Source organism: Erinaceus europaeus, chromosome 14 (genome assembly GCF_950295315.1).
Source record: "Erinaceus europaeus chromosome 14, mEriEur2.1, whole genome shotgun sequence".
Taxonomy (NCBI): Eukaryota; Metazoa; Chordata; class Mammalia; order Eulipotyphla; family Erinaceidae; genus Erinaceus; species Erinaceus europaeus.
The window spans coordinates 90,452,188-90,478,682 of NC_080175.1; the positions used below are offsets into that span (position 1 = coordinate 90,452,188).

The 26,495-nt window shown below is 37.3% G+C and overlaps 1 protein-coding gene across 1 annotated transcript in view; it reads left to right on the plus strand.

The window, feature by feature from the left end:
* GBE1 (1,4-alpha-glucan branching enzyme 1) overlaps positions 1-26,495 on the plus strand; it is a 270,582-nt gene that overhangs the window by 35,280 nt on the left and 208,807 nt on the right. The window contains exon 2 of the mRNA XM_016193269.2: positions 9,130-9,299. Within this exon, the coding sequence (XP_016048755.1) occupies positions 9,130-9,299 (170 nt within the window). The remainder of the gene's footprint in view (positions 1-9,129; positions 9,300-26,495) is intronic.

A 26,495-nucleotide genomic window follows, 5' to 3' on the forward strand; every position in this document is an offset into this window, starting at 1 on the left:
TTCTTGAGTGGTGAAGCAGGGCTGCAGGTGTCTCTCTGTCTCTCTCCCTCGCCACCTCCTTCTCCCCTCTCAATTTTTGGCTGTCTTTATCCAGTAAACAAATAAACATGATAAAAAATTGTTAATAGGAAAACTACTTTTAAGACATTCATGATACTATCAGTTTGAGTAGAGATGAGATAAGAGAGATTGTCTTCAATTTAGTTAAAGGAAAGAAATCTCTAGAAGACATTTAAAACACAGCATTTCTTGTGAGCAGTATTTATTTGCTAGAGAAGTGTATTTTTGCTCCTGGCAGTGGTTGATAACTTGATATAGAGTCCTGGTTTGCTATTCACTTTTGTAGGTTTATACATTGACCTTCATAATAGGACTCAAATTCATGAATTGGCTTCTTATGTGAGTCAATGTATTTATTTGCATAGTTGGTTGTATGATCACACAGGAGTTATAGGAAGCAGGATGGGAGATTTATCTAAAGACTCCTCTCTCCTCCCATTCCCTCCCCTCCCCTTCCTCCCCTTCCTCTTCCCCCTCCCTTCTCCCCTCCCCTCTCCTCTATTCTTTCCTCTTCTTTTCTTTCATTCACTTATTTGTATTGGGAAGTTAATGGTTTGTAGTACATTACTGGCATATGGGTACAGTTTCCCATCTCACCATGGTAGTTGTCTGCAAAACACTCTCACATCTTGCATGGGTCCTTTTTCATCAACATGCACCAAAAATTGAAAGCTCGCACACCCATATTTACTGTTATGGTTGTTACTATTGTTTCTCATAAGCATGAAATGTTATCTCATTATTGCATTGATTTGCATTCCTCTGATAACCAGTGACTTTGAGCATTTTTAAATGTCTGTTGCCCTTTGAAATCTCTTTTTTGGTGAATATCTTGTTCATATCCTCTCCCCACTTTTTGATCAGATTGTTTCTATTTTCATTGTGAGTTTGGTGAGCTCTCTTTATTTTTGCTACTAACCTTTTGTCTGATGTATGGAATAAAAACTTTGTTTCATAGATTTACCAATACATTTAATTGACTAAATGTTAAAACACAAGTATTTGTAGGTTCTTTTGTGAATTATCAGCAAAAATAAAGCATGTAGTTTCTTCTTTTTAGTTTTTCTGTATATTTAAATGTTTAAATGTCATGAATGCCAAATAAATATATACATTTTCTTTCTTTCCCTCCCTCCCTCCCTCCCTTCCTTCCTTCCTTCCTTCCTTCCTTTTCTGTTACCCCCAGGGTTCTTGCTGGGGCTTGGTCCTGGCACTAAGAATTCACTGCACTTGCAGCCATTTTTTCTTTTTCTTTCTTATATAGGACAGAAAGGAATTAAGAAGGGAGAGAGGGAGATAAAGAAGTTACCTGTAGACATGCTTTACCACTTGTGAAGTACCCTCCCCATGTCATTGGGGAGCAGGAGCTTGAACCCCAGTCTTTAAGCATAGTAATGTGTGCACTTAACCAGGTGTGCAACTGCCTGGTACCAAAGTATATAAATTTACAAAATTCCATTTGAAATCTCCCTGCATTTTCAGTATGTATCTAATTTCCATATGCTATTGACCTGATCTATTATGAAATAGAAATAGTCTCATTTAAATAAAGAATCAACGTGTGGTGAAACCTATTCAACTATTCCGCAAATATATATTACTGAATATGTACAAAATACTCTATGCTAGGATAGGCATTGAGGGTATAGAGACGAAGAACATTACAAAGTGTATGACTTCAAGATTAATCTCTGTTGCAGGTAGAAGATAGTCAAGTGAAAAGTCAAGAGTGAAAAACAGTAAATAAAGAATTGATAAAGTCTGGTATTTCAAGATAAGGCACAAAACACAGACTACTTTCTCAAACTCCATTTAACCTTTCCTTCTTCCTCTATTTTCTTTCTTTACTCTTGTTTATATACTTCATTTAGCACTTTTCTGAATTAGTTTTTCAATGGACTGATCAAATTTTTTTTTTTTTTTTTGCCTCTCGGGTTATTGCTGGGGCATGGTGCTCCACTCTTCCTGATGGCCATTTCCCCCCATTTTTTTTTTTTTTGTTGTTGTTGCATAGGACAGAGAGAAATTGAGAGAGGAGGGAAAGAAAGAGAGGGAAAGAGAAAGATAGACAACAGGCAGGCCTGCTTCACCACTTGTGAAGCTTTCTCCCTGCAAGTAGGAACCGGGAGCTTGAACCCATTTCCTTGCTTACTGTAGTGTGTGCGCTTAGCAACTCAACCCCGTATAATTTTGTTGTTGTTGTTATTAAATATTTATCATGGAGTGAGGAACTTAAACTATTGACTTAATCGTCTCAAATGCCAATTTTGATTTGACGGCCTTAATATATGGATCATTTTGTATACTCATTTTTCTACTTATTTTCCACTAGTGATGACTGTTTCTGCCACATACTCTCAAACCTTTTCAAAGACTGATTTCAAGAGCTCTTTTTTTCTTACCCTTTTTTTTAGCCGTATTCCTCACTTTTCAGCTGTTGAGCCTTACTCCTGTTCTTTTTCTTGTTTCTAATCCAGATTTCTTAGGACATAGCCACACTATAAAGTCTTGAAAATTAGGCTAGCAAGGAAGGAATTTCCCTCTTGAGTTCCTTGAGCTTCTGGGCCAGGAAGACGCATGTGAGAAAGGACTCTACATCATAGACATTTCCAGATAAGATATGATCCATCTCCCCTGACATATCTCCTATGTTCACAACTTGGCCTGAAATTGGAACTTGAGCACTCATGTGGATGAACTGCCTTCCCTGACAACTAAGATTTTAACTTTTTTTTTTTTTCCCCCCCTCACAAGGCTATTTCTTGCAGCCTTCCTAAAGTAACTGTTTTCTTTTTCTGGTGAACCCATTCTATTTTATATTTCTTTCAGATGTTCTGGAGTCTAGACAAGTCAGTGTGAAATAGTACAATTTTTGTATTAGTACATCAATATTTGTAATTTTCTGTGACCCAAGTACTAATCAGGAATATATTTTCACCAAAGGGGAAAAAAAATGATAAGGTTTCCCAAACTTTGGGATTTGAGGGGAAAGATCCTTGATCTTTTATAATATTTAACTTGTATGTGAAATATTCTATTTTTTTCTTATGTAATTGATTTGGGCAACATTTATCATTCTCTGGATTTTTTTGAAATTTCTTTATTAGGGGATTAATGTTTCATATTTCACAGTAAATACAATAGTTTGTACATGCATAACATTTCTCCGTTTTCCACATAACACTACAACCCCCACTAGGCCCTCTGTCAACCTTTGTGAAATATTCTTAAAGAAGTGTTTTATGCTAAAAATGATGAATTATAACACAGTATTGACACTCTCTGCAGGCAGAAAAAATCTTTCAGCTGACATTTTTTGACTACTGCTGGATGGCTCCCAGTGTGATCTTTTTTTGTGTGTGTGGTTTTTATTTATTTATAAAAAGGAAACATTGACAAAACCATAGGATAAGAGGGGTACAACACCACATAGATCCCACCACCAGAACTCCATATCACTTCCCCTCCCCTGATAGCTTTCCTATTCTTTATCCCTCTGGGAGCATGGACCCAAGGTCATTGTGGGATGCAGAGGGTGGAAGGTCTGGCTTCTGTCATTGCTTCCCCGCCGAACATGTGTGTTGACAGGTCGATCCATACTCCCTTTGGCTTGTTTTTATTAAGATTTTCTTTTTCTTTCTTTTCTTTCTTTTTTTTTTTGGATAGGACAGAGAGAAGTTGAGAGGGGAAGGGGAGTTAGAGAGGGGGATAGAGGGGGAGATAAAGATAGACACCTACAGACCTGTATCACTGCTTGTGAAGCTACTCTCCTGCCCACAGGGGTGGAGCCAGGGGCTTGTGTCAGTTCTTGTGCTTTATACTATGTGCACTTAACCCAGGGAGCTATCTCCCAGCCCCCAAGATTTTCTTTAAAACTATTTTTTAAAAAATTTAATTAATTTATTTATAAAATGGAAACACTAACAAGACCATAGGATAAGAGGGGTACAATTCCCACCACTAGATCTCCATATCCCATCCCCTCCCCTGACAGCTTTCCTATTCTTTATCCCTCTGGGAGTATGGACCCAGGGTCATTATGGAGTGCAAAACGTGGAAGGTCTGGCTTCTGTAATTGCTTTCCCGCTGAACATGTGTGTTGACAGGTGGATCCATACTTCCAGCTGGCCTCTCTCTTACTCTAGTGGGAACGGGGAGTCTGAGGAAGTGGAGCTCCAGGACACGTTGGTGGGGTCGTCTCTCCAGGGAAGTCCAGTTAGCATCATGGTTTCATATGGAACCTGGTGGCTGAAAAAGAGCTAACATATAAAGCCATACAAATTGTTGATTAATAATGAACCTAAAGGCTGGAATATTGCAGATGAAAATTTGGGGTCTCCATTTTGGGAAAAGCTAGTAGGTCTATTTTCGGTATATTCCAAAAGGCCATGACTTTATTACTTTTACAAAAATATTTTTTATATTTATTTATTTTCCCTTTTGTTGCCCTTGTTTTTTATTGTTGTTATTGTTGTTATCGATGTCACTGTTGTTAGATAGGACAGAGAGAAATGAAGAGAGGAGAGGAAGACAGAGTGGGGGAGAGAAAGATAGGCATCTTCAGACCTGCTTCACTGCCTGTGAAGCGACTCCCCTGCAGGTGGGCAGCTGGGCTTCAAACCGGGGTCCTCAAGGAGGTCCTTGCACTTCGCACCACGTGTTCTTAACCTGGTGCACTTAGCCTGACTCCTGACTCTGACTTTATTATAGTTTTTACCTGAGCCTGACATCTGATGCTGGACCCAAGTTATTATCTGTGGAGATGATGTCATGGCTGGAAAAGGGGCTAGAAAACTGTATCAGGGAAGAGAGTGGCTCCAAATATGGGAAAGGTGTATCAATATTGTTTACTACAGTCCCCATCCATTTGATCTGGGGCCCACATTCAGCATAGGCGCCTATGTAACCTCTACATAGCTGTAGGTCCGAACTTGCATTCTGTGGTCATCAGTAGGAACATTCCGAGTTGCAGCCATTTCAGGACCCATCTTCTTCAGGTGTTAGAGTATGTTATCCAACCCCCCTTTCGAGGATGGAACATTCTTTACCATTGTTGATCCACATTGAGGGCAAGGTCCTATGGGGTCCCCCAAAAGGGTCCATTATGTTGTTGCAGATGGAGATGACCAGTGATAATGGAGACTGATCTATTTGAGGTCTAGGCTCATCCTTTGTGGGAATCTCAGGACTCCCTGACTAGGGCCCCACCTGATGGAGTGGCCTGATAGTGTCTAAAGAGTCATTAAAGTATGCCAGTCTCTTGCCCTTAATCAGCTTTTGTAGTCCTTACTTTGATAAGGTTAGCTTTGGAGTGACTGAGGGAAGTGTAGTAGGAAGTAGGTGAGGAGGGTATGTAGGTCTAAGTAGAAACTATTTCACTAGGAACTTTATGGTGTCTTTTTAGGTCTTGCTACTTGCTTGCATCATTTATTGACTCACTGTAAACTTTTGTGCACTTTTACTGTAAGGTATATATTTTGCCCTAATTTATGAATACATGTGTACATCTTCCCTATCTCATGGGACCTGGTCTATATCTAAGTTTTGAGGCTTTTTTTTTTTTTTTTAATGGGGCTGTGGGACTAGCATTGAGGGGTTATGCAACAGGCTTCCATCCCTGAGGATTGGAAAAAAAAAAGCCCTTAAGTCACTATAGCCAGAACTGCCAAGTATTTGATTAGAAGAACAACTGAAAAAATTCGAATTACCTTTCATTGTGTGAGAGTGTGCATGTGTGGATGTGTGTGCGAAACTAAATCGAGAGCGTGTGTCTGAGTGACAGAGGCCACAAGACTGCACCTTCATTTAGAACATATGTTGTTTTTTATTGTGATGCTGAAAATAGAACTCAGGTCTTACACATTCAAGACATACGTTTTACCCCTGAACCACCTTGTTGAGCCTTCCTGGTGTGATTTAACTGATCCTTTATTTTCTATGATGTTTTTTCCACTCAACAAGGAAGGAGCTAGGTGACTTGTTCAAAATCATGTATAGAGTCAGGATTCGTATCTACACTACACTTAGAGAATATGCTAATTTTCTTAAGTATAAGATTTATAGCAAATGAATAAAACTTAAAGAACTTTTTTTAAATAAGAAAAACGTGGGAGCCAGGTGGTGGTGCACCTGGTTAAGCGCATACATTACAGTGCGCAAGGACCCAGGTTCAAACCCCTGGTCTCCACTTGCAGGAGCACAGTTTCACAATTGGTGAAGCAGGGCTGCAGGTATCTCTATGTTTCTCTCCATTTCTACCTCCCCCTCCCCTGTCAATTTCTCTGTCTCTATCCAATAATGAATAAATAAAATAAAAATTAAAAATTAAAAAAAATTTGATTTTACTTTGAGATTTTTGTCTCTTTTAGAGTATATCATTTGTAATAAATGATTCTAATTTCCTGTCACCTTCTTGTCAGCGTGCAATTTACGTATTTATTCCAGCCTCTCTTCCATTATGAAAAGAGAATTAAAAAATATCAATGCAGAGATTAAATCCAATAATATTTATAATACTTTATAGCTGTACAAACTACTACTTGCTATACAGTAGTTTATGTTCTTGGTTACCAAGTGCTTGACCCAGTTTTTAAATAGCCTATAAATTCATAGAAAATATTAAGAGGGATGGTTGTAGTAGGAGAAGGCAAAGGCATGATGAGCATGCTATATCCTCAGGCATTTTCTTTTCTGAGTCACAGTGATTTCAAAGTGAAATGTGTATTTCTGTATCAGGAGTTATGGGGCTGACCTTGAGGGAAGTCAAGATATTTAGTTAAAGTAATATAATGCTATAATCCAGTTGGTCTTGAGTTTCTTTCTTTTTTTTTTTTTTGTAAATGAGACATCTGTACATATCTTTTTAAAACTTCTTTTTGAGATTGGTTATTTTTTAAGCAGAAACTTTAAGTCTAGAAATGTGTTTCTGAGATAGTATACCCACGTTCACAATAGATTATTGCCTTATTATTTATCCTCCCCAGAATTCTTTTTTTCCCAACAAATTAGTAACTTTCCATGAAACTTGAAGATATGTGTCTATTCCCTAAGTTCATATTTATTTTGTAGATTAATATTTATTATTTGGCTTTGTTATTGACTGTTATTACTTATGTTATTTAATATGGTTGAGAGTTTTCATATTACCAGGATTATAACTGATTATAAGAATTAAAAATCATGCTGTCATTCTCTTCCAGGTTTGGGGAGTCTGAGGGAGTCTGCATTCTAGTATCTCATTAGATCTAGATTTTTCTATTTTTTGCCCAGGTTAGTATATTAGATATTTGCAACAGTTACCACTGAATAAATTGGAGTTAATGAATGAAAAAGTCTAGAGGTTTTTTTTTTTTTTTTTTTAATAATATTTGGTCCACATAAAATTTGAGGTCCACATACTTGTGGACCTCAACATACACAGTTCAACTGTTCCTGGACCCACTTTTATCATTCTTTTAATATTTCAGTTAAGAGACAGAGGAGAGAGTCTACTTATATTGTGTCATTCCTGTGTGGCACCAGGCCTCTCCAGCTCAGATTCTTGCACACAGTAGGTGCTCTTCCTTCTAGAACTGACTTCCAGCTCAGCTCTCTTTTATTAGTCAGTTACTTGTTGTTGTTGTTTTTGGTTTATCTGGAGTAATTTTCATTTTCCTGCAATAAGGACTGCAAATTAATTAGACAGTGATTATCTCATTTCATTAAAATTTAATTGTAATGGAATGAAATAATAAAAGATAACAAATAATGAATTTATTTATTATTAATAAATAATAAACAATAATATTGAACAATAAATCATATGCTAATTTAAATAATTAAATAATTAAATAATGATAGCTGCTATCAATAATAATAAATATCAGATAATAAATTCTGACACATATATACATATATCCAAAGATCAAACTCAGGACTGTAAATCCAGAATCTTCCTACTGTACTACTTCCCAGAGTGTTAACTGGCAACCATGTATTTACATGAATTGGATGGTCAATGTGATGTATTATCCACCCCACCCCAGACCTAATACTTGTGTTGACTGTTATACTCCACTGGTTAGATTCCTGATTTATCTCTCACTGCCACAAAGGCAAATCTGAATATGATGATACTTAGAGACTTAAAGCCCCTGCCTCATTCAAGCTAGACCAACCTAGGAGATCCTAAGCAATTTTCTTTAATAGATGTTTCATGGGAAATTATTGCATTAACTTACTCCTCTAAGCAGGTTATCCTGGAGGAATCTTTCTATATTTATCACTTATCATTATATCTGCTACTACCTAAGAACTTTTGTGCAGTTTGTTTGAATGTTGCACTGTTTATTCAGTCAACATGTCAGTGTTGTGCAGGTTGTTTATTTTTAATGGCTAGGTACTATAAACAAATGCCGTAATGAATATCACTGTATATAGATGCTGCTGCTTTCATGTAGAATACACTCAGAAGTTGAATTTCTATAATTGAGGGCCCCTTGGTCATGCACCTGGTTAAGCATGAACATCACCATGTACAAGGACCTGGGTTGGCAAATGCTAGAAGAAGAAGGACGTGGGTTCAAGCCCCAGGTCCCCACTTGCAGGGGAGGAAGCTTCACAAATGGTAAAGCAGTGCTGCAGAAGTCTCTCTCTCTCTCTCTCTGTCCTTGTATACTCACCCTTGTCTCTCAATTTCTCTTTGTCCAGTCAGATTTAAAAATAATAAATACTTATTAAAAATTTAAGATGAAGAAAAGTCTTGGGATAACATAGCCATCATATTTTTTCTTATACAAAATTACTTGGAATTGTGCTCACTTCAGCAGCACATATACAAAGTTACTTGTGATTATAAAATATGTCAGTTGTATTATTTTATTTGAGATTAGAAATTACTTCATTTTACCAGGTAAGAAGAGAGAAGTATCAATAGACGAAATCATTCACTTTTTCTTTTTTTTTTTTTTTTTTAAAAAAAAATCATCCCTTTTCTTTTTCCTGAATGAGAAAAACATCTACTTAGTTACAGCTGTTTTTATGGCAAGCCATTCACCTTTCCAACTCCTTTCTTTTGTTCTTTTTTGAAAGGTATAAGCGCTTTAACCAGACATTGGACAACATTGGAGAGAGTGAAGGTGGCATCAACAAGTTCTCCAGAGGTTATGAATCATTTGGGATCCATCGTTGTGCTGATGGTGGTTTATACTGCAAAGAGTGGGCCCCAGGGGCAGAAGGAGTTTTCCTTACTGGAGAGTTCAGTAAGTATTTTGAGAGCATTAAAATCACTCATAATGTTTTATTTATGAACCTAAAGCACATGCACGTCATATTTCATATACTTACCTATATGAAGATTAATGACTACAGATAGCCAACTTTTCAGCAAACCCATAAAATTTATTGAATCTTCCTTCACATTATGTGGTAAAAAATGTTTTTGCTATATTGTGATACGTATATTCTGGAAAAATTTATGTTCTGTAAAATTATGTACCAGAATAATTGGGTTTATGAAAAAAAACAAAAAACAAAAACAGTATCAGGCAGACTACTCCCAGTTTATTCAACAGTGTTAGTAGGCTCTGACAAAAATCAATAGAAATTTAGGTAAATGTTTTATGTCCTGTTTGTGGTAGTAGCTATATGACTGTGCACGTTTGTCAAAATTTATAGAACTGTGCATATAAAAGTGAATTTTACTACCAGAATGTAAGTTAGGTTTCTAGAAACCCGACTTAAAAATATTAACTTTAGGCATGTTGCCTCAAACCACAGTGTCCTATGGAAATATATTATGCAATTAAAAAAACCAGTAGCTGTATTTAGAAGGCAGAAGGAGAACAATGAGCTTTCGTAATGACAAATGTTACTAACTCAGTATACTAAAATGTTGTTTTAGTATGAAGTCAACCTAAAAGTTATCGAAGATATATTTTCATTTGCCTTTCTAGAATTGGCATATTTCTCAGTGGAAATACTTGGCACATATATTTAGGTATGAAATTTTCAGTGTAAAACGACTACCCTAACTTTTCCAAATGTAATTAAAAGCCTAGTAACAAAATTGAGTGCTAATTTTAACATCTAAATTTAATAAAGTAATTACAATTAAGTACAATTTAAACTCCACATTCTTAGTTATACTAACCTCATTTCAAGTACTCAGTAAGACACTCCTGGCTAGTTAACTCCCTGCTGGGAAAGCTCCAGTCTAAGAACTTAATAGGAATTTCCATGTAGTCTGCCAGACTAGAAGATAACCAGCTGCCTGTATTTGTGAAAGCTGTTGAAAACCATGAAAAGTTGAAGAAAGACTGTGGTCCGGGAGGTGGTTCAGTTATAAGGCTTTGGATTCTCAAGCATAAGATCCCAAGTTTGATTCCCGGCAGCAGATGTGCCAGAGTGATGTCTGGTTCTTTCTCTCTCCTCCTATCTTTCTCAAAAATAAAATAAAGACCTTGAAAAAAAAAAGAGAAGAAAATATGTTAGACAAAGACTAGAGTGATCTGCTGATTCAAATGAATTTGACCTGGAGATAACTGTGATGTCTACTTTGAGGATAGGAGACTTCGCACTCAGATTATTATTAAAATTGCTCAGCTATTTTTTCCTTTACCTGCGATAGGGATTGTGACTTTGAGTTGGAAATCATACTTGAGCTCTCTAAACACTATTCTTCATAGGATAATGCTGTGATAACGTATCTTACCCTGACTGGGTTGCTCTAGATAGTATATAAGTTCAAATTTCAACTATGAAGATTTTTAATTTAGTACTACAAAAAAAGATGATGATAAGATTGAAGAGATATTCATTTGCAAAGATATTTTGTGTTACTAAAAGTTACTGTTAATTTTAAAAAGGCAACTGAACTTTGCAAGAGTTAAACAGTTGAGTCTCTGCTTAGCCCAAAATGAGGTAAATCTGACTTTTGCTGTTCATGTTTTTTAAAATTTGAAAAGCAGCTTCATAGTAAATGCATCACATATATTTTTCTTCATTTCATTAAAAAAAATCATTTTTTATGAAAAAAAAAACAATCATTTTTTTTCTTTCAATCATTTTTTAAAAACTAACTCTTCAAGCAGCAAGCTTGCTGCCACAGCAACCCAAGATAGTAGATGTATAATGATATTCATCAGCACTGGAATCTTTCCATCCAAAAAGTATTTCTGGGAAAGCCAGAAACTGCTTTAAAAGTTTTAGATGAATTTCAAAACTTCGAGTCATCTTCAATACAGCAAAGACTCACTGTTTAGAAAATTAAAAGCGATTTAAAATATACTTGGTGTTTGGAACTAAATCATGTTTACTGAAGGTTGCTAAATAATTGAAGAAAACTAGCTGCTTTCCAGTAGCTAGATGATAATAAGTAGAGAGAAAGGCAGTAAACTACATATGTCAATATAAAATAATTGGACTCCTATTCACTATAACTGAAAACACTTCATTTAAAATTACTAAGTCCAGGAGCAAGGCACTTTTAAAATAACTTAAATGTCTATCATTTGATTGACTTAAAAAAGAAAAGTACACCTTTATTTTTATGCTGATGGAAAAATGGAACCACAGATATTTTTGTAGAGCAGGCAAGATAATGAAAAGAATTCAACCTGTTTTCTGGATGAAGTTTTTTCTATCATTTTATTTCTATTTATATAGTTTCCAAGAAGTTTGCATTACCACAAAAGCCTTTGTATTTCTTAGTTCCATATACTTGAAGACAGCCCTCCTCAAATAGTTCTCTATAGACCAGCATCAGTTTGCAATATTTCTGCATCTACTGAAATTGGGAGTAAACATTTAGAAACCTCATTAGAATTTTGACAAAGTAATTTCACTTTTTATGAAAGTAGTAATGGCAATGCCAAGAAATTGTGATTTAAATTTCCAAAGCCTTTTATTTACTTGATTTTCCTATTAATTTATTATATTCTACGTGTGTACTGATGCATAATAGATTAGAAACTGTTTAATTTAACTTTCATTGGTGGAAGGTTGATTGAAAACTTTTATTTTATTTATTCATTTTATTTATAAAATGGAAATATTGACAAGACTATAGACTAAGAGGCATACATTTCCACACAATGCCCACCCCCAGAGCTCTATATCTAATCTCTTCCCTTAATAGCTTCCCTTTTCTTTATCCTTCTGGGAGTATGGACCCAGGATCATTGAGACCAAAAGGCAAAAGAGAGAGAGAGAAGAGGGAGGAGAGGAGGAGGAGGAGGAGAAAAAAGAGGTGGAGGGTGCAAGCCACAGAACCAAAGCTTCTTACAATGCCTTGGGGACTGGGCTCAGTCCTGTCCATGACAACGCATCATCCTATTCAATTAAGCTATTTTGCCAGCTTAATTAAAGACTTTTGATAACATGTGACTGGTCCAGGACCACTGGGAGATAACAGGTAGAGCACAGACTTAATCACAGGCAATTCCCCGAGTTGGATCTCTAGTATCACACAGTAGCACTAATGACAAAGACAAGTGGAGCTCTAAGGATAGCAAAGCAGTGCTTTGGTCTTCTTTCTCTTGCCCAAAAATACAGAATAAAAATGAAATTGTGGGGAGTCGGGTGGTAGCGCAGTGGGTTAAGCGCACATGGCACAAAGTGCAAGGACCAGCCCGAGGATCCAGGTTCCAGCTCAAGGATCCTGGTTCCAGCCCCCGGCTCCCCATCTGCAGGGGAGTCACTTCACAGGCGGTGAAGCAGGTCTGCAGGTGTCTGTCTTTCTCTCCCCCCCTGTGTCTTCCCCTCCTCTCTCCATTTCTCTCTGTCCTATCCAACAATAATTACTACAACAATAAAAAAAAAACAAGAGCAACAAAAGGGAATAAGTAATTAAATATTTTTAAAAAATGAAATTGTGGAGATGACGCTGTTAGCACTTGTGTGTGACTCTAGGTTCATTAACTCTCTCTTCTTTACATTTTATTTACTTATTTATTATTATTATTATTATTATTTTTTTTAACAGAGCACTGCTCAGATATGGTTTATTGTGATATGGGAGATTGAACCTGGCACTTCAGAGCCTCAGGCATGAGAGTCTCTTTGCATCACCATTATGCTATCCACCCTGCTCACTAGGTTCATTCTCAACCACAAAATTAATAAAAATAAAACAAATGGAAACTGGTTCATCATCACAGATAATTAAAGAAATATTGATCTCAATATTAATGACTATATACACACATATAATTTTTCAGAAGTTCTTTATGAGGGGGAGCTGTGATTATGGTCAAATTTCTTTGTAATCTCCATGCATCAATTAATCTATGTGGATATGTTCTCTTTTACTGTGATATGGCATATTACAAGTGAATCCAAGATTTAAAAAAAATATATTTATTTATTTATTTATTCCCTTTTGTTGCCCTTGTTGCTTTATTGCTATAATTATTATTGTTGTCATCATTGTTGCATAGGACAGAGAGAAATGGAGAGAGGAGGGGAAGACAGAGAGGAGGAGAGAAAGATAGACACCTGCAGACCTGCTTCACCGCCTGTGAAGCTTCTCCCCTGCAGGTGGGGAGCCGGAGGCTTGACCTGAGATCCTTCTGCAGGTCCTTGCGCTTAGCACCACGTGCGCTTAAGCCGCTGTGTACCGCCTGACTCTTAAGATTTTTATAACTTACAACAGCAAAGGTATTACTTGCTCATACTGACTGCAGTTACTAGTCATGACTCAGTTCTAAGCATCATATTCTTTTTGTGACCAAGGGTGATGGAACGCCCCCTATATAGGACATGATTGTAACACAGAACAGTGGGAGAAGCCTGTCATGACATGTGGGGTAAGCTCTGGAGGCCTGCCCTGTCCACCCCATGTCCACCAGACTGTTGGCCACCAGAGAGGTGTCATAGAGGAGAAGCTGAACAGGCCACGGTGGGGGTAAGGTCACAGAGTGAGGGTTCTGGGCACTGTGACGGGGATAGTGCGTTTATTGAAGAAAAAGGCCGGGCTTAGGGTTTATATGGAGTAAAAAGAAGCCAGGTGCTGGGGCAGGTTGCCGGGACAACAAGCCAATAGGGGCAAAGGTTTGACAGCAGGAAACAATCAGATATTTTTAAACTCTAGCTTCCTTCTAAGGACTCACTCCACCTCTTGACTTCCCCTAACATGGTGCATGGGACTTAAGAATGAGGAAGGGGCTTTTCGGGTTTATCCACATTTCATTGAGCAAACCAGGTTTATCCAGACCGGGTGGAGGGGGAATAGTTACAGCCTCTGGGTCTAACAAGATGGAGGTCAGGGAGGGGTGGGGAGGCTTAAAGGTGAATGCCTTCCATCCTCATGGAGAGGTATCCGGGGCTCCAACCAGGCTCAGCCCTCTGTGTCCCCACAATGACACTAAATGCTTTCAGCTTATAACTGCAAATGGGATTTGCATTTCCACCTTACTAACCAAATAATTTGGCCAAAACATCTGTCAGGCAGAGAAACAGAAATTTCTTTTATGAGGACCATGAAAAATTTGGAATAATAATATAAATTACTCAAGTGACAAATGACACTTTTTCTTGACATAAACTGTGAATTTATAGGTTTTGATTATATTCCAAAGAGTTCTAATGAAGGGGACAGGTGGTGGTGAACCTAGTTAAGCGCACACATTACAGTGCACGAGGACCGGGCTTCAAGACCCATGTCCCCACCTGCAGCAGCAAAGCTTCACAAGTGGTGAAGCAGGGCTGTAGGTGTCTCTCTGCTTCTCTCTCTCTCTGTCTCCTTCTTACTCTCAATTTCTGGCTGTATCTAATAAATAAATAAAGATATTAACAAACAAACACTATTATAAAAAAGATTTTAGGATATCTTTATACCTTATATAAAGATATTTTAAAGAATATATTTTAAAGAATATTTTATTATTTACTGGATAGAGACAGAGAGAAATTGAGGGTTGTGGGAGACAGAGGGGGGGGGGAGGAAGAGGGAGATAGAGACTTCACTGCTTCTGAAGCTTCTCCATATACACAGGGACTGTGGGGCTTGAACCTGGGTCTTTACACATTGTAACGTGTCTTAACCAGGTTTGCTACCACCTGTCCTGCATTTTATTTGAATGCTAAGTTAGCTTTAACATAACTTCAGCATTTCTAAACATCTTATAAGTTGCATATGTATGCCTGTATGCATTTTTGTGAGGTAACAGGCGAGTTAATTAGATTGGCTAGTATTCTCAAATTAGATTGTCTAGGATGGGAGATAATGCACTCCTTGGTATGTATTCAGTTTCCAAGTTCAGTCCATCAGTAGATAAGGCTGAGTGGTATTCTGTTTACAAAAAACAAGCAAACAAACAAAAAACTAAAAACAAAAATTTAGGTTGTTGGAAAAGTTTCTTTGTAATCTACTGATTTAAATGTAATCCACACATTTTGGGAGTGTTTTGACAGACATTTTCAATTTTCTGTGGAACTTTGTGAGTTCATTTCTGTGATGTGACTTCCCTTTAGTTCAGCTTATTGGATATTGTGATGCTTCTAGAAAGACCGTTTCTGGGTATGGTGTGAAAAATCTTGATACTCATGTGGCAGAGTGCTGGCAAACTACAAGATGGAGATAGAATGCTCTAGAGTAGTGATATCCTCCCCGAATATGTTTACAAATAGCTGCTCCAACTTGTACTACTCTGGCAGGTGGGTTGTTTTGAGCCTGGCTTAACCGTGACTGTGGAGACTCTCATGAAACTGTGCTAGGGAAATGAAAATTAAGTCTTAGCCAGAATAAGAGAGGGGAAGCATTTAATTGTAGGACATCTGGTCTTTTGTCATATGACTAAACTTGTTGTCCTGTGAATTTCCTTTACATCTTGAAGTTACAGGGTCTTCTTCATACCTTAAGCTCAAGATGTATAACCCAGTATTGCATCACTGGCTTTGGAATCCACATGTCTTTGAAGAGTTTCTGTATGTATGTAATTTTTCTTTCTACTACTAGATCGCATAATATAAATTTATTTATCCTAGCAGTCTATGAAGACCCTAGAAAAATGGGGCAATTTCCTGTTCTCTCTTTTTTTAAAATTTTTTATTTATAAAAAAGAAACATTGACAAAACTATAGGATAAGAGGGGTACAGCTTTGCACAATTCCCACCACCAGAACTCTGTATCCCACCCCTCCCCTGGTAGCTTTCCTATTCTTTAACCCTCTGGGAGTATGGACTCAAGGTCATTGTGGGATGCAGAAGGTGGAAGGTCTGGCTTCTATAATTGCTTCCCCACTGAACATGGGCGTTGACACGTCAATCCATACTTCCAGTCTGCCTCTTTGTTTCCCTAGTGGGGAAGGGCTCTGGGGAAGCGGAGCTCCAGGACACATTGGTGGGGTTGTCTGTCCAGGGAAGTCTGGTCGGTTGGCATCATGCTAGCATCTGGAACTTGGTGGTTGACAAGAGAGTTAACATAGAAAGCCAAACAAATTGTTGACCAATCATGGACCTAAGGGCTGGAATAGTGCAGATGAAGAGTTGGGGGGGGGGGGGTCCTCCATTTTGTAGATAGCTAGTAGGCATATTTTAGTTATATTCCAAAGGGCCTGTGGCTATACTAGTGTTTTGTTTGTTTGTTTTTCCCTGAGCCTGAAATCTGATATGCCAGTTGATCCAAATTATTGTCTGGGGAGATGGTGTCATGGCTGGAAAAAGGACCAGAAAGCTGAATCAGGGAAGAGAGTAGCTCCCTAATATGGGAGAGGGGTATAAATATTGATGACTGTACAAACCCCATTGATTTGATGTGATCTGGGGCCCATAATTAACTTAGAAGATGACCTCTTTAATAGCTGCCATCCAAACCACTGTAGATGTGGAACCAGTAAACTTTTGATCAATGTGAACTTAAAACAGCTAACTTTCCAAGAGATATTTTTGGAAAATTGTTTGGATTTTCTCTTGTTTCCCAATCTCATGCTAATCTTTCACCCTTTTTATCTATTTTCCCTGATGGGTTGTGTTCATAGTCATTAGAGCAAGTGTGTTCTGTAGAGGTGTCCAGGACTAATATCTGCGTACTTGACTTACTGAATCACCGGTGAATAGTGGTTTCCTACAAGATACTACTGCGCATGTGCTGGTGCCAGAGGACAGCCTATAAAACCTATGAAATCCTGCTTTTACTAGTTACATTCTTTGCCTGTTGTGAGCCAATTCCCTACCTCCTATTTGAAAATGGATGCCACATTTTCTACTTTCTAACACACTCTTCTGTAATATGGTGAGTGCAACAGGAAAGGGATATTGAGTGCTGGTAAATTTCATTAAGGAAAAGTTGGAAAATAATCTCAATTAAATGTGTACATGTGCGCTGCAAAAATGATGTAAAATTAACAATTTGATATGCTGATTATTTTGGTATGGAAGATAGCTGGGTATGCATGTTTGTATCTTAAAACAGATTGCTTTTCTTTTTTCCCTGTGTGGGTGTGGATACATTTTTCTGTGTTTATAATAATTTTTTGCTCTAACCCAGTATTTCAATATATATATATATAACCTCTGACCCAATTGTTCTGGATCAGAGTTTTATTATAATGCCTAATAAGATTATTTTTATAGGGAAGCGTCCTTACCTCCTGGGATTTCAGGAGATTACTGTCAGAGTCCCTTAATGCCAGGAAGTAGGTTTTGAACTGTGTGACATATACTTTTCCAGTCTTGCGTTGTTTCTTTTTTTTTCATAAAGATTCTGTTAAAAATGTATGAGGTTGAAGTTATATAATACTTTCTGGTAAGTTTCATATTTTTGTTTGTTTGTTTTGTTTTTCATTTGTGGTGAATAATTATAAAATTACCTTGTTTAGGTTAGTTCTTCAAGAGTTGTGCTTTGGAATTTTCACAATTCTTCCATTGATGTGACTTTATTAAATTCACTGTTTACATGCCACAAAGGTTTCTTATCAACTTAGATGTTTTCTTAGAGAAGTGTTGTTTCTTTTATAAAAGTTACATCTAGCCCCAAGTGTGACTGATTATAGCAGCATATAGTGCAATTCTCAGTATCTTGATCACAACTTTAAGTTGTATTACTCTAGGAAGTTGTAACTTATGATAGATGTTTAAGACAACTCCAATTCAACTGGCTAATATTTTCTCCCTCATGTCACATATAACATAACTGATTATTAGTTTGCATTTCAAACAGGGTTCTAGAAATGCATGAAAGTAATCAAAGGGGCATAACACTGTTTGTTCTGCTTACCCAGACCATTGTATCAACTGGCCATTGATCAGTCCTGACATTTGGTCTCATATAATGTTACGCTTTGATTTTGAGGCTCTTTACCTAGTTAGACCTTTCTTCCACTAGTTACATTATTTCCATTTTCAGTCCCTGTTTTCTTTAACTTTTTTCTTTGAAAAATCTGGAAGTACTTAAGGTTCAGTACATCTTAACAACAACAACAGTCTTTGTAGCTTTTGTGAGAAATGTAAAATGCATTGGCTCAATTTTGATTGCTGAAGACAGTCTCTTATAGATTCCTGAGATAAAAAACAAAACAAAACACACACACATACACAATAAATAAAATAGATAGATGAGCTATTTTAGTTGCTTGTAAATCAGTGACAGTACTTAAATGTATTATTTAGTGATTCAGGACCAGAGAGTAACACCCCATTTTTCTCAGCAAGTATGAATGACCTTGGGTAGTGATGTTGTTTTGCAGTATCACTGTCTGGTAAGTGTTATAAGTGGCTTTTGACCCAACAGTTAAAAGCAGAGTGTATACTTCCATTTCTTATTTGTTTTCTTTCATTCTTCATTTTCACAGTTGAAAGTTAAGATATAACTTACATAATGCAGTATTCTTCATTTCAAAGTGTAGACTTTAGTAATTTTTTTAAATATCTACATGTTGTATGATGTTTCTAAAGCCTAATTCTAAAGCATTCCACTCAACTCCAGCCAGTAGTGAGGGACACTTTATAATGGGGGAAACATCGAGGAAGTTAGCAAAGCTTAAGATGCAAGTGAAGGTTTTTAGTACAAAGTTGAAGCAAGGCTCAAAAAAGCAGGATGCTAGAGTCTCCATTACGTAACTTCTGGGGATTAAGTGGTTGTGTCTTTATATTCACCCATATTCATATGTTGAAAATGTAGCCACTGATGTGATGATACTTGATGGGACTAGTGTCCAGAAGAGTAATAGAGACCAGAGTTCCTTCTCTTTTTCTTTCCCTCTTCTGGATGAGAATCTAATAACCACTTTCTTGGGTGACAGTCTGTGAGCCAGGAAGAAGATTCTCTTAGGAAATGAATCTTCTAGCTCCTTGATTTTGGATTTCAAGATCTCCTGAATCATGAAAAAACGTATTTCTTTTGAAACCACCTAACCTATAGTATTTTCGATAGCAGAGATTGGCACAAGTTTCTGCGACTGATTCTGGAGAAGTGCCTGTGACGCTGCTCTTACAGTGAACAATATTCATTATACATGAGAAACCTCTCACTAAATGTTTCCTTTTTTGATGAACCAAGGGCTCACAGATGTGTGACTTCACTGCTTCTGGGTCACATTTTTATGGAGATAAAGTGACAAGAGAGAGAAGGAGAGACATCACAGTAGCAAAGCTTCCCCCGTCCTGTGGCATATTCCTAAATGATGCTGGGACTGGAATCTGCATGATGCTCCTGGCGAGGCAGATGTCTGACCAAGGAGTTACGGCCTTCTACCCATTCATTTTTCACTTTTGACATAAGCCTATGGAAACATCAATGAATGTTTAGTGCTTACATTGTTTTTGTATGAAAAAAAAATAAGGGGCACATTTACAAGTTTGTTTTTAAAAATTAGTATTATTTGAGTAACTATCATGTAAATAAAAATTACTTATTATAGTCTAAGTAAGTTACTTCTCTATTCTGATAAATGTATCTGATACACTTGCCACTGGATGAAACACCTATGCTGGACAGATTCATCAAGACATTGGTTTTATGGGTGGAGGCATGAATCTGTGTTTGTTTAAACAGTTTCATTCCAATCAGAGAGAAATCCTTGACAAGAGCTCCATTCAGAATGGAGAGTGAAGGAACGGTGTGCTGATGGACAGCTTTGAGAACTTTACAGAAATTTTTCTGTTTCAGTCAGCGTGCTCTTTCTTTTAACCAGTTATTCTTTCTTCTTGCTACCTTGGCCTCCTGATAAGTGTACTTGTGTCCTATGATGCCAGTGTCATTTTTAGATGGTAGTTATTTACAGACTTGCTTTCCTTGAAGAGTTTATCTTGAGAGTCATAGGATTTCCGCCTTTGTATTAGGGAGTAGCAAGACACAGATGGCTCGTTCAGCGGTTTACTGGAAAGAGTTTAAACAAAGGTTCTTTATAGAAGTGAGGGTCGAATTGGGTCAGGGTTAAGGGCAGCCAGAATTGGAGGCTGCTGCTCCTGCAAACAGAGGTATGGAAAGGAAGGGAAGGAATACTGACATACAGTTAGAGCCTGAGCCAATAAAAAAAGAGAGCCCAGTTACAGGATTTATAGCTGGAGGGAAAGACACCCACTGCCAGAAGCAAACAGGGATGGAAGTGAAGACTGAATAGCCTTTCTTCCTCCTTTTCTGCCTTCCTCCCTTCCCTCCTTCCTTCCTTCCTTCCTTCCTTCCTTCCTTCCTTCCTTCCTTCCCTCCCTCCCTCCTTCCTTCCTTCCTTCCTTCCTTCCTTCCTTCTTTCCTTTTTTTCTTCATCTTCCTTCCTTTCTTTCTTTCTCTCCTTTCTCTCTTCCTCCCTCCCTTTCTTTCTTTCTTTCTTTCTTTCTTTCTTTCTTTCTTTCTTTCTTACATTCCTCTACATCTGAAACTTTAGAGCAGTGGAGTCCTGGACTTGTCAGCTATTGGAGTTTATATTCAGGATCTGGAACTGGTGTGAAGAACTCTGATGAATTGTAGGGTGCTTTTTTTTAAAAAAAAAAAAAAATATATATATATATATATATATATATATTTTCACTAGATAGAGACAGAGGGAAATTGAGAGGGAAGGGAAAGATGGAGAGAGATAGACCAGTCGTGAAGCTTTAAATCCCTTGCAGGTAGGGAACGTGTGTCCTTGCACACTGTAACGTGTGCACTTAGCCAGGTGTGCCGTTGCCTGGCCCCTTGATAGGTGCTCTCCGGCACGGAGAAACAAAGACTCTCCAGGACTACTACCCGTTTGCTCTTAACATGGTTAAGTGGGAATGCATAACTAGAGGCATTTCTTTTATTATTATTATTTTTATTTATAAAAAGGAAACATTGACAAAGCCATAGGATAAGAGGGGTACAGCTTCGCACAATTCCCACCACCAGACCTCCTTTTACCATCCCCTCCACTGATAGCTTTCCTATTCTTTAACCCTCTGGGAGTATTTTATGTTAAATGACCTTTAATTTTTTTTTTAAATAGTTACGCATCAGCATATGATGCACATTTATATTTAATGAAGCATTAAAAATCAAACATTTTTGCTGCATTTGTTTCTTTCTTCCGTGCTCCATCCCTACCCACCCATCTTTTTCTCCTTCCCTCAGTCCATTCCTTTGTCCTGCCTTCCCTTTCTTCTATCATCTTTCATTTTAAAAAAGACTTATCAGGGGCCAGGTGGTGGTTGAACACACCTGGTTGAACACACATGTTACAGCGCACAAGGACTCAGGTTCGAGCCCCCTGCTCCACCTGCAGGCAGAAAGCCTCACAGATGGTGAAGCAGTGCTGCGGGTGTTTCCATAACTCTCTTCCTCTTTATCTCCGCCTCCCCTCTCCATTTCTGACAGTCTCTATCTAATAAATCAGTAAGGATACTTTTAAAATATTTATTTATTCCTTTCTATTGCCCTTGTTGTTTTATTGTTGTACTTATTATTGTTGTCATTGTTGTTGGATAGGACAGAGAGATGGAGAGAGGAGAGGATGACAGAGAGGGGGAGAGATAGATAGACACCTGCAGACTTGCTTCACTGCCTTTTAGTGGGGAGCCGTGGGCTCGAACTGGGATCCTTACCCCTGTCCTTGTGCTTTGTGCCATGTGCGCTTAACCTACTGCACTACCGCCCAACTCCCATAAAGATACTTTTAAAAGTGATTTTTCTACTTAGTGAGAAACACACAGAGCAAGAGAGAGGAAGAGAGAGGGAGCACTAGAGCATCACTATGGCATATGTTTCCTGGGCCTGAATTCAAGACCTCATGCTTGAGTGTGGAACACCCTACCCACTATTCCACCGCTGAGGCCACCCTTCCAATAAGAAGAGTTCTACTTTTATTAAAGAAAATTTGGACTCTCTGGTCAAAGCTCTATCTTTTTAAAAATATATATAATATTTATTTATTCCCTTTTGTTGCCTTTGTTGTTTTATTGTTGTAGTTATTGTTGTTCTTATTGATGTCATCAATAATTTGAGTGTGCCATATCAGAACTTTTCTAACCCTGAAATTATAGAATATAATTTTAAAATAAGGTGCCTACTTTGCTAAATTTGTGATAGTCATAGTACGTTCCAAATAATGCTCAATAACTTCTAAAAAGTAAATTTACTTAAAAAGTATGTTAGCATTATTGAATGTAGAAGAACGTGGAAAGGTGTGGAATTTTAATCTTGCAATTTCACCCCTCTCTGATTTCCTTTTATTAAGTATTAGTATTTATTGAGCATCTTTTATGTGCCAGACACTGGAAATTTGGAAGTGCAGAAGAGAGAATAACCTCATTTGGTAAGGGAAAATGGGTGATTTATAAGGGCATATATAAGATCAGGTGATATGAGATTCATTGCCTAAGTTACTTGGCAATAAAGTTGAATTTTCAGTTTGATTATATTCTAACTTTGTAACAACGTATAGTCAATACTGTGTTAAAGATTAATGATACTTTTATAAAGATATTTTTGTTTGTTTTTTTATTTATAAAAAGGAAACACTGACAAAACCATAGGGTAAGAGAGTGTACACTCCACACAATTCCCACCAGCATCCTCTCCCCTGATAGCTTTCCTATTTTGTATCCCTCTGGGAGCATGGACCCAAGGTCATTGTGGGATGCAGAAGGTGGGAGGTCTGGCTTCTGGAATTGCTTCCCCGCTGAACATGGGCGTTGACTGGTCGGTCCATACTCCCAGCCTGTCTCTCTCTTTCCCTAGTAGGGTGGGGCTCTGGGGAAGCGGAGCTCCAGGACACATTGGTGGGGTTGTCTGCCCAGGAAAGTCTGGTCAACATCATGTTGGCATCTGGAAAAGATATTTTAAAGACATATTTGTATGAAGAAGGACAGTTTCCTAAGTACTTCATAGAATCTATATATCAATATAAATTAATAATAGTTACATATTTAGTTTACTAGTTATTGACGCTTCTTTGATTATTCTTTGGAGTGCTTATTTATGTCTGCAGTAATTTAAGTGTTTATTTTTTAAACCAAGAGTGTTAGAATGAAACTTTTGGTATATTTCTAGAGAATCTGCAATAGATTTAAATGATACATGAGACACTTTTATTTTTTTGTCAAAGGGAACAGCTGAGCTAGGAAAAAAAAACTCAGAATAGCTGTATTTATATTTTAATGAAACTAGGCAGAAAGGAGACTGAAGTGAATTTCCTTTTTAGTCTTTTAAGTGAAAAAGTGCATCATTTGTTCTGTATATCTTATTCATCATCAGTCTTAGCAAAGCATTCATTCCCATGAGAGAGATAATGGATTCAGAGAGCTGAGAGGAATGGAAGCTTGTCATTCAATGCAGATGAGTTTTAGTAATATTCTTATCATGAGAAATTGGGTTGCAAAACCTTAAGATTTGGAATTAAGTTGCCATAGATATATTTAATTAAAAACAGATTGCTTTAATCTTTCTTTAAGTTAGAAATATGCTTAAAATCTTAAATTAAATTTACAGCTAGTTTGTATTTAACTTGTATTCAGGACTTGCCTGTAATAGGGATTCTTTGTAAAGCTTAGTTCTAAAAAGGTACATTTTAATTGAACTATTTCAGTGAAAGTTTCTGAAAGAATTTTGTAATAAAGGTATATTGGTTCAAACTGTGGTTTACTTTTCTTCTAATGGCAAAAGTAACCAAATTTGTCATTGCAAATTGAAAACTGGGGTCAAAGAAGACAGAGAAGTTAGGGGAATCTACTTCTTTAATTCTTCCTTCATCAAGATAATTCCATAATCATTGTAAATTTTCTGTTTCTAGTGTTAACCCTAGACAGAATGGTTTCTCAACTATAATATAATTTATTGAATTATATTCTTCTAAAAGTGAAAGTAGAGGATGAATGGCATTGCCAAATTAGATCTTCAAGCATACACTTGAGTACATATTGCATGTACCTACTGGCCAAATCTATAAGCTCTACTAATAACTACTAGTTTTAAGTTAAATAAATGAGAATAGTTTGAGAGATGCTACAAACTGACTCTGTGATCCTATCTAATCATTTAATCTTATGCCAAGAGTGGTTTTTGTTTGTTTGTTTGTTTTCTTCTCGAAGTAAGTCATAAAAGGACATGTGGTCAACTACTAATCTTGATGGTATCTGTCAGTCCTGGCATTGTGTCCCCTATTATCAGGTCTTGGGTGAGTCTCATTCTCAATTATGTTTTGAATCATATGTTTGAGAAGGGTCAGTGGGGCAGTGGTTATCAGTTGTTACAGCTCCAATCTGTGATCAGATTCATAGCTCCTGCCAATTAAGTCATCATTAATTTTCTCTTTATTTTTAAGAACTGCCGAGTCAGAAAAGGGATTTTATCTGCTACTGACATACTGTTTCCTGAGAACTTCTTAGAAGTAGTAATAATTGCTTTAAGTGATGCTTAAGTTTATCCTTCTCAGAAGTTGAAATGTCCAGCCTCCTCCTCTCCCAACCCTCCACAAACATAAAAGATTCTCAGACCCATTATTCATATGAAATCAAAATAAATTTTGTCGAAAGCTAGGTCTATTCATTGTAACTTTCATTTCCTTTTTTTTAGAGGAAAAAAACTTCTATAGAAAATAGTCCACATTTGTTCTCCTTTTACCTCTTCTCCGCAGGGTGAGATAATCACAAACTGAAGTCTCTTATAAGTATACCTGAATTACCGAGAAGGTAATTGCAGCATTATAGAACTGTTAATCTTTTCTCAATGAAGATCAAGATTCATTCACTCTCAGAGGTTTAGTCAGAAAGCAGGGGCATATTCAGCACACAACAAAAGAGAATGCATTGTGTTGCAGGCATATAGGTTAGTCTCCTCTAGATTTAATTTTGCTTCACACCTTCATCATAAACCTTGTAGGAAAAGCCTACTCTATAAGGTGTCATTAGCAAGTATGATCAGACAAAATTATGTGTGCAGGAGCTGTGAATAGTGTGTCGAATGCCTACTGCAACCACGATAAAATATTTCTTCACCAACTCCTTTCTTTAAAGACAACTTTAAAATATTTTTTATTATCTTTATTTATTTATTTATTGAATAGAGAGAGCCAGAAATCGAAAAGGAAGGGGGAGATAGATAGATAGATAGATAGATAGATAGATAGATAGATAGATATACCTTCAGCACTGCTTCACCACTGGAAAAGTTTTCCCCCTGCAGGTGGGGACTGGAGGGCTTGGAACCCAGGTCCTTGCACATTGTAACATGTGTATTCAACCAGGTGCACTCCTATCCAGTCCCACTAACTCCTTTTTGCCTTTGTCGTTTTACAAAGTTTAAATGAAAATATCGACAGTGTTATCTAACTTGTCAAAATTGCATCTTTTGAAGGTGTGGACTCCTGTGCTAGGGTTAGTTGGTGAGAGTGTTGCCTGAAATCAAAAGGATAGTATTTTTTTTTCTCCTATGGAATAATAAGTACACTATATCAGGTAAAGTCTACTTTTAAGTTTCTACAGGATAACATGCTGTCTTATGAATTTGGATTCATCTCTTCACCAAACATTTCTGTAACTTACTTTCCTTGCCCATGGGAGTGTGTGCACCTATTGACTTTTCACCTTGTATCTTCTGCATGTTTTGTTTCTTAACGGATTAATGAACTCTTATGATGTAGAACTTACAGGTAAAGTATGTACATGGAGAGTAAGGGTGGGGAGGCATATACTCGTGACCTAGTATTTTATTGGGTCAGTATTTACTGCGTACCTGGGATTGGGGAATCTTGCATTCACACAGTCCTAAGGAGAGCAAGGATCCCCATAGTTGTTCAAATCTCCCGTTGTGCTCAGTAGAGACAGGGCCAGGCACGCTGGAAGAAGACAGCCTGCAGCTTCCAGAGGGTCAGATTTAAAGTGTTGGTGCTAAAGACAGGTGGCTGGCTGGTGGTTAGGAGGCAATGGAGTGAGTTTAGTGTGTTCAGAAAGTATACTGATTTAGCTCTCATGACGGAGGAGAATGTTGTGAGAAGCAGAGTATTGAGGGACTGTTAAATAGTTCAGAGTGACAGAAACATTTTAATGATCTCTTTTCTAATTTATT